The 13,130-nt window shown below is 35.9% G+C and overlaps 1 protein-coding gene across 1 annotated transcript in view; it reads right to left on the bottom strand.

Moving 5' to 3' along the window:
- The window catches only part of LOC126007199 (probable ATP-dependent RNA helicase DDX60), an 87,029-nt gene that overhangs the window by 63,158 nt on the left and 10,741 nt on the right, over window positions 1-13,130 (bottom strand). Inside the window, 3 exon segments of the mRNA XM_049772676.1 lie at window positions 252-357; window positions 707-862; window positions 3,854-3,959. Of these exon segments, the coding sequence (XP_049628633.1) occupies window positions 252-357; window positions 707-862; window positions 3,854-3,959 (368 nt within the window).

The raw sequence follows: 13,130 nt of genomic DNA, 5'->3' as shown, positions 1-13,130 counted from the left end.
TTCACAAACATGTCATTGGGGGGGGTTTAGGCCACACCCGTTTGATGCTCAGGGGTTACTCCTGGCTAAGCGATCAGAAATTGCCCCTGGCTTGGGGGGACCATATGGGACGCCGGGGGATCGAACCGCGGTCGCGATCTTTCCTTGGCTTGGTCGCGATCTTTCCTTGGCTAGCGCTTACAAGGCAGACACCTTACCTCTAGTGCCACCTCGCCAGCACCAAACATGTCGTTTCTATATAAAGTAAATACCTTCTCAGAAAAGGTAGTTCTGACAAAATTTCTCCAGCAAAATCTTCGACAATCTCAGATTTCAGAGGTATGAGTCCTGATTTATGAAGTTCATCATTTTTTGTTCCTGGTGGCATTTAGGAATAAAATAAATATTTTAAAGAGCCACAGAGATATTACAGAAAATAGGGCACTTTCTTTGCATCTGGCTGGCATCAGTACACAAATCCTTTGCACCATATATGGTCCCCTGAATACCACGAGGAGTAATCTCTGAACACTGAAGCAGGACTAATATCCCTATACTCCACTAGATGTGGCCTCAAAGCAAACAAGCAAGCAAAACAATAACAATAAATATATGTATATTCAATAAATAACATGTAAATGCCAAAATCTACTAAAATTTTTCAATTGTCATGTAAGTATTTCTGGAGCAACAAAGATAAACACTGTTATTTTTACATTGCTGTTACCTCGAGATGATACTTTTTCCTCTCTAAGAAAGGGTTTTACTGTTGTCCTTATAGGCATTTGTCCCCCAAGATCACTATCCCCAGAAAGCATTAAGACTGTGTTCCACAACCTCCCATATTCCTGCATCAAAGTGTCACCTAATTCCAAGTTTAGACCTAAAAGAAAGAAGAAAATTCAAATCAACAATTAAAGTTTGGGTTATAGACATTATACTTTATGTTCAATGAGTGTATGAAATGTTTCTTAAATTTTTATTTGTTTCTCATTTTGGATATTTAAGTGAAGCTGAATTTCTACTAGGTATCTTGAATTGTACCTAATATTTAAAAAACAAATTCTCTCAGTGGACAAAGAACATGAAAACAGAATTCAGTAGCTGGAGGATAGGAAGGGGGGCATGAGAAACATATATGGTGGAGGGAAGCCTTCATTCAGGAGGAGTGTGCAAAAGGAGTAAACTAAGTTATGTATTAAACCTACCAGCTACAGTACTGTAAACTACAGGGAACATTTTGTATATAATAAGATATAAATATTATAAATCCAAACATAACATACACATTATATACAATTAAATTTATTAAGTATAATTCTATGATTTATAAATAATTGTATGGTTATTAATTATTATTTATGTTACTGCTGTTAATTTATATGAATAATTATTGTGAATAATATTAATTGGTAATATTATACTATCAATATAACAGAATAATAAAATGTATATGAATATATATCATATATGTATAGTGTCTCTGGTATAAGCAAACTAATAGGAAACAAAGGACTGTGGAGTAGCATTAGTGGAAGGAAGTAGATACTAGTGAAGGAATTGGTCTTGAACCTTAGTGTGTGCCTGAACCTCAATCATGAACAACTTTGTAATTTATTAACTGTGACTATATAATAAAGAAACTAACAAATGAATAAATAAAAAAAGTAAAGTCTCTTGAACTTAGTGGTACTGATACATTTTTCAATCAATAAAAAGACAAATTCAGGTAACTTACTCAGAAATCTGCCTATGCTCCCATGTCATGGATAAAGTATCTACCAGTCTATATCCAAGTTTTCTGGAGAAAGTATGACAATGAAGAGCATCATGAGGTAGGCCTCTGGCACTACTCATCTTGAGGTAATACTAGAATCTGAAACTCCTTTAAGTTTTCACAGGAATAACTCCTTGCCAAAAACTCACTTTTGATATTTGCAAAATAAATACAATATGATATAATCTAATAAACAGCAATACTTAAGGTATTCTGTGCTGCACATTTACATTTAGGCTTTTTTTTCATCCATATATGCTAAAATTTGCAGTTTCAGAGGGGAGAAAAGAGCTTTGCAATTGCCCTCAAAGGAATAATTTCCCCTCATGTAACTACATAATTTCTATAGGAGAGATGCAACTGTCTACAAAGAAAACTTTCCACCAAATCATATTAAATTTCTGACTAGACTACTATAATTATTGTCAAACAAAATTTTACTCACTCAACAAAAATATTAATATAAAGGCATAACTATTATTTACCTCTTTTATATTCCATTTCATAGTAAAAAGCAATATTTTTCCATAAAATGTTATCAGTTAAATCTGGAAGTCCAGAAAAGTTAATATTCCAATGATTGCTACTTTTTAGTTGTTTTAAAATGAAAAATTCACAGTGATTCATCTGAATAAAACAAAAAGAATTAGAGAAACATTTATCATATTAAATATTTCCAGAATGTCCTTCTCCACAATAAGGTATAAGTAAAAGAAATGAAAGGAAATATTAGATTGCAGTGCCAGTGTTCCTTCAGTTATAAGATTTGATGATTACATACAAATTATTTATTGTCTTTTTGTTTCAGATTTTCCAAATGTAAGATAAATGGTTGATTTATATCTTCTATAGTAGTGTGTAGCTATTAAAGAATTATTTCTTTTGAACTCATCACAGTCTGAAAAGCAATAAATATTTGTTTATTGAATCAAACTAATAAAATTATTAATATTATATGGATTTAAATTTTAATACTTTAGAGTTTCTTTTTAATGATATGATTCTGTTTTATTGTAATGCATGCTAGAAAATATGACATGTTTTTTCCTAACATTCTTTTATATATATATATCTTTATTTAAACAACTTGATTACAAATATGATTGTAGTTGGGTTTCAAGTCATGCAAAGAACACCACCCATCACCAGTGCAACATTCCCATCACCAATGTCACAGATCTCCCTCCTTCCCACCCCAAAGTTTATTGAAACTTTAGAGTTTCAGTATAAGTTTCTTATTCTATGATTTAATAAGCAAGGTCTAAATAAATATAAGTATTTGGAGCTATAGTGGTAGTACAGTGGAGAAGGTGTTGCCGACCTAGGTTCAATCCCCAACATCCCATATGGTCCCCCGAGCACCACCAGGAGTAATTCCTGAATAAAGAGTCACGAGTGACTGCTGATCATTGCTCAGTATGCCCTCTCCTTCATAATATAGGAGCCGGAGCTATAGCACAGCAAGCAATAGGGCGTTTGCTTTGCACAAGGCCTGCCAACTCGGGATGGAACCAGATCCTATTCCCAGCATCGCATATGGTCCCCTGAGCCTAAGAGGAGCTATTTCTGAGCACAGAGCCAGGAGTAACCCCTGAGCGCCACCATTGGGTGTGGCCCCAAAAACAACAAAAACGAACAAAAATTAAAAATAATTAAGCAAAATATAGAGACTGAGTCTCAATAGCTGATAAGTTTTGCATTAGTTAGCTGCCTTAATAACTAATAAACTATCATTAATACATTTATATAAATTATGATTGATAAAATTGATATAAATTATAAATATGAATTATTACTTTAACTATATGATAAATATTCTTCAAAAATTGTATAACTATTATTTATTCTTAAAAATATTCATTGAAATATATGCAGTACTTTGCATATAAAAATGTTGGGTGTTTGAAAAGTAGCTTGCTTATGCATTGTTTGTATCCATTTTTAAATGCATGAAGATGAAGAAAAAGGCTGTACAAAAAAACAAAATGTTTTGTTTCTAACTTTACTGGATTTAAAATGTGTATGAATTAAATGTTTCACCTACTATTTTTAGAAAAGGTAAAAGTGTTCTATCCCAAATACAAGTAACGATTCTACTTTTAGCTCTTTGAAATATAGGTAAAAGCTGAAGGCAAATTACACTGAGACAGTGCATTCTGCAAAGATCTGCTGCTTCAGTTAGTGTTGGCTCTTTCTTCATGTTCTAGAAAAAAATTAAACACAGGTAAAAATATAACTAATATGTACAACAATAGTATCTTAAAGTTTTCTTGTTCATAATATTCACACATGTTTTTCAGTTGTTTTACCTGTAGAAATTATAATTAGCTTCAGAACTTTCTCTAAACTACACACCTACTTATCTTGCCTAAGAGTGAATTCTTTTCAAAATAAATGTATTAGAGATCCATTATTATATCCAGCACTTCCATTTTTACAATGGTCATCTGAAGGTATTACAAGGATCAACATTCATGTTCTCAAAGTAGCAATAAAATAAATAATGACTACGTTTCTAAATTCACTTGTGCTTCTGTGGAGAAGACCCAGGATATATGAGGTCTTATATATACTAAGGAATAGACTATAAGGGAAGAAAGCCAGAAAACTTGACTTACATCCCCAAAAGATGTCTCATTGACTGGTATCCACCAATAAAATAGAATAACTGCACATCAACTATAGACTTAAATTATAATTAAATGTATTTAATTTATCTGGCATTGGCACATAAAGACCCATTGAAGGAGAGATTCTATTCTTAATATCATTATCACCAATGGTCTTCTTCTGTTTATCTGTTAGTTTTTTGAGTGACAACCTGTTAGTACTCAGAGGAAATCCTAAGGTTTGGACTTCGGATTGACTCATAAAATATTATGCATGGAGGACCTCATGTAGTGCTGGTCTCCAAAACATGCCCTTTAGGCTAATTGCTTCTTACTAATGAGTTTCTTCTTTTGGTGGGGAGGAGACAATGCTGTATGCTACAGCCAGACCCAGGATTAGGAAACAAATCAGTAGTAGGGATTGAACCTGCAAACCAAGCATGATCTCTATCCTTTAAATTATCTCTTCATTATCATATGGATTCTGATTATTGGCAAGGATCACCTGATCATAGACATAATCACTGTCATTTGCATAATTAGACCTATCTTTACAAATTCTAAGTACCCTGTGTCAAATGACAGGTAAGTCTACATATTTACCTGAGGGATATTCAGCCACAGAAGTGATGAGCCAAGAACAAAAATGATATAAAAGATATTTGACCAATGATCAGGAAAGCAAGAACTGATAGGTTTGTTGCATGAAAAACATTTTAACGTTTTTTTAAATCTATATATGCTTTATGGAGAAGAGAGATAGTGTAAGGAGTTTGATTTGTTTGTGAACCAAACTGAGCCCAGTTTGATCCCAGCAGTCTATACGGGTGGTTCTTAAATTATTCACAGTATATATAGGTGGTTCTTCAATTCACCAGGAATAATCCCTGAACATAGAGCGAGAGTAATCACTGAACACAGCCTGATAGTCCCCCAAAACAAAAATAAAGGAACCCTTATATGTTTTTTATAAAAATATGATCAAATGGGGCAGGAGCTTTGCCTTACACACAGCTGACCAAGGATGAAGCTCGGTTCTATCCCCCCTGCATCCCATATGGTCCCCCAAGCCAGGAGCAATTTCTGAGCGCGTAACCAGGAGTAACCCCTAAATGTCACCGGATGTGTCCCAAAAACAAACAAAACAAACAACAAAAATAGAATATAATCAAATACTTATCTCCATGTTTAGTTGAAAACATTTAGCAAGGGGGCCAGAGGGATAGCATGGAGGTAAGGCGTTTGCATTGTGTGCAGAAGGTTGGTGGTTCGAATCCTGGCATCTCATATGATCCCCCAAGCCTGTCAGGAGCAATTTCTAGAGCATAGAGCCAGGAGTGACCCCTGAGCCTGAGCGCTGCCGGGTGTGATCCAAAAACCAAAACCAAACCCAAACAAAACAAAACAAAACAAAACAAAAAAACAAAAACCATGTAGCAATAACATATTTTTATTAATATTGTGTTTGTAACTATAAAGCATAGGCACTATTATATATTTTAAGGTAGTATTTAATGTTTTAATTCGGTACTGAAAGAATCCCACCTGTGTTTTGTCTTTATCTGTGCTTGTGTTTAGATTTTCACTGTCTGGTGTATCACACAAAATTCTTTTATAGAGTTTTAATGTTACAGCACATGAAACAGAGCAGACAATGCTTCTGATGTCAGCTCCTTCTGGCCACAAATTCTGAAGTAAGGACAACGTTTGATGTATCTGGAATAAATTCATTTGTTAAAGACCTAGATATTATAAGCAAGATTAAAACCCTTAAAATATCAAAACTTTTGAGATGCTTCACTAAACAAACAAAAGTTGTACTTTCCCATTAATAATCCTTATTTTTTACATTCTTTAAATTTTTTATACAAAATATTCAATTCATAAGACAAAAATGCAGAACTGAAGGAAGATACTTAAAAAATGTGGATTATAGCTATAAACAAAATGCATGCTTCTTAAAAGCAATATATCATTAAATATATATATATATATATATATATATATATCTCTTAGGGACTAAGCTATAGTTTTCAAATAAACACATTGTTACCTCTGTCTGAACATCTTCCAAGTTGAGTTCCAAATGATCATACTGATAACTTTTTATTTTTTGTGCCTTTTTGAAGAATTCTATTATGTAGTCAAATAAAGCATGTCTCAGTTGACTCTCATGCTAAATATATAAGTAAATAAATAAATATTTCAGTTCAAATAAAATTATTTTCAAATAAAAATCTATTAAACAGCTGGTTAAACTAAATACAAGGTGAAAAATAATGTTCAAGATTATTTATTTATATAAACTAACAAATGCAAACAAATAGAACTAAACTCAAGTTAAAGCAGATTTCTAAGTCCTTTTGGTTAAACTATTAACTACCAAAATTATAACAATATTAAAAATAAAATGTATTTCTCAAGAAACTAAATATTGACAAAGTAGGAAGAAATCCTAGTAGCAATATATTTATTTTATATTGCTTCACATTGTCTTTTACCTAATTATTAAAAAAAATAAATTTAAATGATAGAATTTGTTCTGAATTATCTGACATCTACTATCTGAAAATTATTTAAAATAATTCCAAGTATTATTGAGCTGATGACAAATATTTCATCTATATTAATATTAAAATCAATATCCTAATATTAATTTTATTAATTAATCATTAAAATATATTAAAATCATAGTCTTTGTTCTGAATTATCTGAACTATACTATCTGAAAGATATTTAAAATATTTTCAAGTATTATTGAGCTGATAATAAATATTTCCTCTATATCAATATTGAAATATATTAATATTTTATTGATTTTATTAATTGTATTGTTAATTATTTTATTAATTGCATTAATGATATATTAGTATTGATAAATATATTAATATTAAAATGATGGAAATGTCACCTGATGCAACATCTAGGAAAAGCTGTTCAAAGGTTTCTCAAAAAAATGATCCAGTATTTTTAACTTTTAATTTCAACCTCAAAATATAAAAATATTCATTTGAGAGTGAATGAGAAATGGCTGCATGTGGGGGTTTCCAGGCAGAGTGCTGATTGCTCTACCTGCAGAGTCTCCACCAGGCTGTGCTTCTTCTGAGGAACTGAGCACCTGAAGGGAGCCCTGTCCTACCCTTCTCTGTCTTTCCTGAACTCTGGAAGCTCTCCTCAGAGCCCTGGGAAGCGAAGCCCAAAGAAACTACATTCGGAAGCTACCCAGCGAGCCAGTGAGTGAGTGAGAAATGGCTGCATGTGGGGGGTTCCAGGCAGAGTGCTGATTGCTCTACCTGCAGAGTCTCCACCGGGCTGTGCTTCTTCTGAGGAACTGAGCACCTGAAGGGAGCCCTGTCCTACCCTTCTCTGTCTTTCCTGAACTCTGGAAGCTCTCCTCAGAGCCCTGGGAAGCGAACCCCAAAGAAACTACATTTGGAAGCTACCCACCGAGCCAGAAACTGAGCACCTGAAGGGAGCCCTGTCCTACTCTTCTCTGTCTTTCCTGAACTCTGGAAGCTCTCCTCAGAGCCCTGGGAAGCGAACCCCAAAGAAACTACATTAGGAAGCTTCCCAGTGAGCCAGTGATTCTCCTCAGAGTCCTGGGAAGTGAACCCTAAAAATACATCATTCTGAAGCTGCCCAGCGAGCGAGTGAAAACTACGCCTGACCAGTGGGGCCCGACTGTGAAAAACTGTGAGTGCTGCGTGTGTGTCTCTCTGCTATCCTGTTGCGTGAACCTCCTGAGAGTGGGCTGAAAAGAGGCTCCAGAAGGCACTTAGCTCCACTTCGCTATGCAGCCATGCGCTCTTTCTAAAAAAAGAACACCATCACAAGAAGAAAAAAACCACACTAAGAACTGTGCTGGATCACAGAAGCAAGAATTTCTCTCCAGACTGTCTACTCTGCTGCGTGCTCGGGCCTAAGATTTGATCCTGTGTGAGGCTTCATCCACGGAGGACTCCCCTACCTTGGAGGCAAGTCGGCCCATCCAGAAAGGGCGGAGCCAGAGAAGTGTGTTGCCTGCATCATATAACCAATGAATACCACCGCAACACGTAGAAAAACCCACAATACAAGTGTGACAATGGGGAAACAACGCAGGTCAGCATCAGACATAGAGAATGAAGATGACAATTCTGATGACCAGTTAACGACCAACCAACTAATCAATCTCTCAGATAAGGACTTTAGAGAAGCAATATGGAATATTCTCAAAGAACTCAAAGAAACCATGAATAGAGTAGAACAGAACAGTAATAAGAATCAAGAAAATATGAAGACAGAAATCACAAAACTCCAAACTGAAATAACATGTCAACTAACAGGCCTGAAAAAATCAGTAAACGAAGTGAATGACAAAATGGATAAGCTCTGGGACAGGGTATCAGAAGCTGAGAATAGACTTGGTGCTGTGGAAGATGAGATACACAACAATTCCATACAACAGGAGAGATTGGAAAAAAAACTTAAAACAAATGAACAGACAATGGAAAAATTAGTCAAAGAATGGGAACAGATGAAAATAGAGGTCTATGATAAGATCAACAGAAACAACTTAAGAATAATTGGAGTCCCAGAGACCCAGGAAGAAAATTTCCAGGAAGAATCAACGGTCAAGAACATCATTAAAGAGAAACTCCCAGAGCTAAAGAATATATGTGATCAAATCCTGCATGCTCGAAGAGTACCAAACAAAAGAGACCCAAGAAAAACCACCCCAAGACACATCCTAGTCACAATGACAAATCCCACAGATAGAGACAGAATTCTGAAAACAGCAAGATCAAAAGGGGAAATTACATTCAAGCAAGCATCCTTGAGATTTACAGCAGACCTGTCACCAGAAACACTCAATGCCAGAAAGCAGTGGTGGGATATTGTGACAAGACTGAATGAAATGAATGGTTCACCTAGAATACTGTACCCAGCAAAACTCACTTTCCGGTTTGACGGAAGAATACATGGTTTCACAGACAAAAAACAGCTCAGAAACTTTATAGACTCAAAACCAGTCTTAAGAGAAAAACTGAAAGACATAATTTAAAACAAGACTAACCAAAAGACACACCAAATTTCGATATAAAGATGGCATTAAATCCCAGGACAATTCTTTCTCTCAACGTCAATGGACTAAATGGACCAGTTAAGAGACACAGAGTGGCTAAATGGATCAAAAAACTCAATCCAACCTTCTGCTGCCTACAAGAAACGCACCTGAATAGTCAGAACAAACATAGACTCAAAATAAAAGCCTGGAGAAAAGTTATCCAAGCAAACAACACTCATAAAAAAGCTGGAGTGGCCATACTAATATCAGATAATGCAAACTTTATACTCAGGAAGGTTGTAAGGGACAAAGACGGACATTTTATATTAATCAAGGGGTACGTAGAGCAGGAAGAATTCACTCTCCTAAACATATATGCACCGAATGAGGGGCCAGCAAAATATTTAATACAACTGTTGACAAATCTGAAAAATAATATCAACAACAACACAATAATTGTGGGGGACCTTAACACGGCTTTGTCAACACTGGATAGGTCAACCAGACTGAAACCCAACAAGAATATACTAGACCTGAGGAGAGAAATGGAAGAAAGAGGCCTAGTGGATATATATAGGACACTCCATCCCCAGAAACCTGGATACACATTCTTCTCCAATGTACATGGGACATTCTCCAGGATAGACTACATGCTGGCACATAAAACATACCTCCATAAGATCAAGAGGATAGAAATTTTGCAGACTACCTTCGCTGACCACAAGGCTCTGAAATTATTTGTGAACTCCAAAGGGACTCAGAAGAAAAACTTTAACACCTGGAAGTTAAACAGCCTCATGCTCAATAACCAGTGGGTCCGAGATGAAATCAAGGAGGAAATAAAAAGGTTCCTGGAAACAGATGACAATAAAGACACAAACAATCAGAACTTATGGGACACAGCAAAAGCAGTACTGAGAGGAAAATTTATAGCTTTGCAAGCACACATCAGGAAGGAAGAAGGAGCTTACCTGAGTAGCTTAATGACACAGCTAATAGAACTAGAAAGTGCTCAACAAAAGGACCCAAAAATAGGGAGACAGAAGGAAATAACAAAGCTGAGAGCAGAAATCAACGAAGTGGAAACCCAAAAAACAATCCGAAAGATCAACGAAAGCAGAAGTTGGTTCTTCGAAAAAATAAACAAGATTGATAGACCACTGGCAAACCTAACAAAGAAAGAGAGAGAGAAACTTGATAACTCGTATTAGGAATGAAAAAGGAGAGATCACTACTAATATGACAGAGATTCAAAGGGTAATCAGAAACTACTTTGAAAAACTCTATGCCACTAAAAATGAGAACCTGGAAGAAATGGATAAATTCTTGAACTCTTATAATCTTCCACGGTTGAAGGAAAAGGATGTAGCATATCTAAACACCCCCATCACCATTGGTGAAATAAAAATGGTAATCAAAAGTCTACCCAAAAACAAAAGCCCAGGCCCAGATGGATTCACTAATGAATACTTTCAAACTTTCCAAGAGGAACTACTACCAATCCTGGCAAGACTCTTTCATGAAATTGAACAAACGGAAACACTCCCAAACAGCTTTTATGAAGCCAACATCACCCTAATACCTAAACCAGACAGAGATGCTACGAAAAAAGAAAATTACAGACCAATATCGCTGATGAATGCAGATGCAAAGATCCTCAACAAAATCCTGGCAAATAGGATTCAATACCTCATTAAGAAGATCATCCACTACGATCAAGTAGGTATCATCCCAGGAATGCAAGGATGGTTTAACATCTGTAAGTCTATCAACATAATACACAACATCAACAACAAGAAAAATAAAAACCACATGATTATATCAATAGATGCAGAGAAAGCATTTGACAAGGTCCAACACCCATTCTTGATCAAAACTCTCAGCAAGATGGGAATGGAAGGAACCTTTCTCAATATAGTTAAGGCCATCTACCACAAGCCAGTGGCAAATATTATCCTCAATGGAGAAAAACTAAAAGCCTTCCCTCTAAATTCTGGCACAAGACAAGGCTGTCCTCTCTCACCACTCCTACTCAACATAGCACTGGAAGTACTTGCTATAGCGATTAGGCAAGAAAAAGATATCAAGGGAATCCAGATAGGAAAGGAAGAAGTCAAGCTCTCACTGTTTGCAGATGACATGATGCTCTACTTAGAAAACCCTAAAGACTCTACCAAAAAGCTTCTAGAAACAATAGACTCATATAGCAAGGTGGCAGGCTACAAAATTAACACACAAAAATTAATGGCCTTTCTATACACCAATAGTAATAAGGAAGAAATGGACATTAAGAAAACAACCGCATTCACAATAGTGCCACACAAACTCAAATATCTTGGAATCAACGACTAAAAAAGTGAAGGACCTATACAAAGAAAACTATAAAAGTCTGCTCCAAGAAATAAGAGAGGACACGCGGAAATGGAAACACATACCCTGCTCATGGATTGGCAGGATTAACATCATCAAAATGGCAATACTCCCCAAGGCATTATACAGATTCAACGCTATCCCTCTAAAGATACCTATGACATTCTTCAAAGAAGTGGATCAGGCACTGTTGAAATTTGTTTGGAACAATAAACACCCTAGAATAGCTAAACAATCATTGGGAAAAAGAATATGGGAGGAATTACTTTCCCCAACTTTAAACTTTACTACAAAGCAATAGTTATCAAAACAGCATGGTATTGGAATAAGGACAGACCCTCAGATCAGTGGAATAGGCTTGAGTACTCAGAAAATGCTCCCCAGACATACAATCACCTAATTTTTGATTAAGGAGCAGGAAATCCTAAATGGAGCAGGGAAAGCCTCTTCAACAAGTGGTGTTGGCACAACTGGCTAGCCACTTGCAAAAAATTGAACTTAGACCCCCAGCTAACATCATGTACGAAGGTAAAATCCAAATGGATTAAAGACCTCGATATCAGACCTGAAACCATAAGATATATAGAACAACACATAGGCAAAACTCTCCAGGACATTGAGACTACAGGCATCTTCAAGGAGGAAACTGCACTCTCCAAGCAAGTGAAAGCAGAGATTAACAGATGGGAATATATTAAGTTGAGAAGCTTCTGCACCTCAAAGGAAATAGTGCCCAGGATACAAGAGCCACCCACTGAGTGTGAGAATCTATTCACCCAATACCCATCAGACAAGGGGCTAATCTCCAAAATATACAAGGTACTGACAGAAATTTACAAGAAAAAAACATCTAATCCCATCAAAAAATGGGTAGAAGAAATGAACAGACACTTTGACAAAGAAGAAATACAAATGGCCAAAAGACACATGAAGAAATGCTCCACATCACTAATCATCAGGGAGATGCAAATCAAAACAACAATGAGATACCACCTCACACCACAGAGAATGGCACACATCACAAAGAATGAGAATAAACAGTGCTGCATGAGAATAAACAGTGCTGGCGGGGATGTGGAGAGAAAGGAACCCTTATCCACTGCTGGTGGGAATGCCGTCTAGTTCAACCTTTATGGAAAGCGATATGGAGATTCCTCCAAAAACTGGAAATCGAGCTCCCATACGATCCAGCTATACCACTCCTAGGAATATACCCTAGGAACACAAAAATACAATACAAAAATCCCTTCCTTACACCTATATTCATTGCAGCACTATTTACCATAGCAAGACTCTGGAAACAACCAAGATGCCCTTCAACAGACGAATGGCTAAAGAAACTGTGGTA

This window comes from Suncus etruscus, chromosome 4 (genome assembly GCF_024139225.1).
Source record: "Suncus etruscus isolate mSunEtr1 chromosome 4, mSunEtr1.pri.cur, whole genome shotgun sequence".
In the NCBI taxonomy this organism is placed as follows: domain Eukaryota; kingdom Metazoa; phylum Chordata; class Mammalia; order Eulipotyphla; family Soricidae; genus Suncus; species Suncus etruscus.
This window is presented reverse-complemented; position numbering and strand designations above follow the sequence as displayed.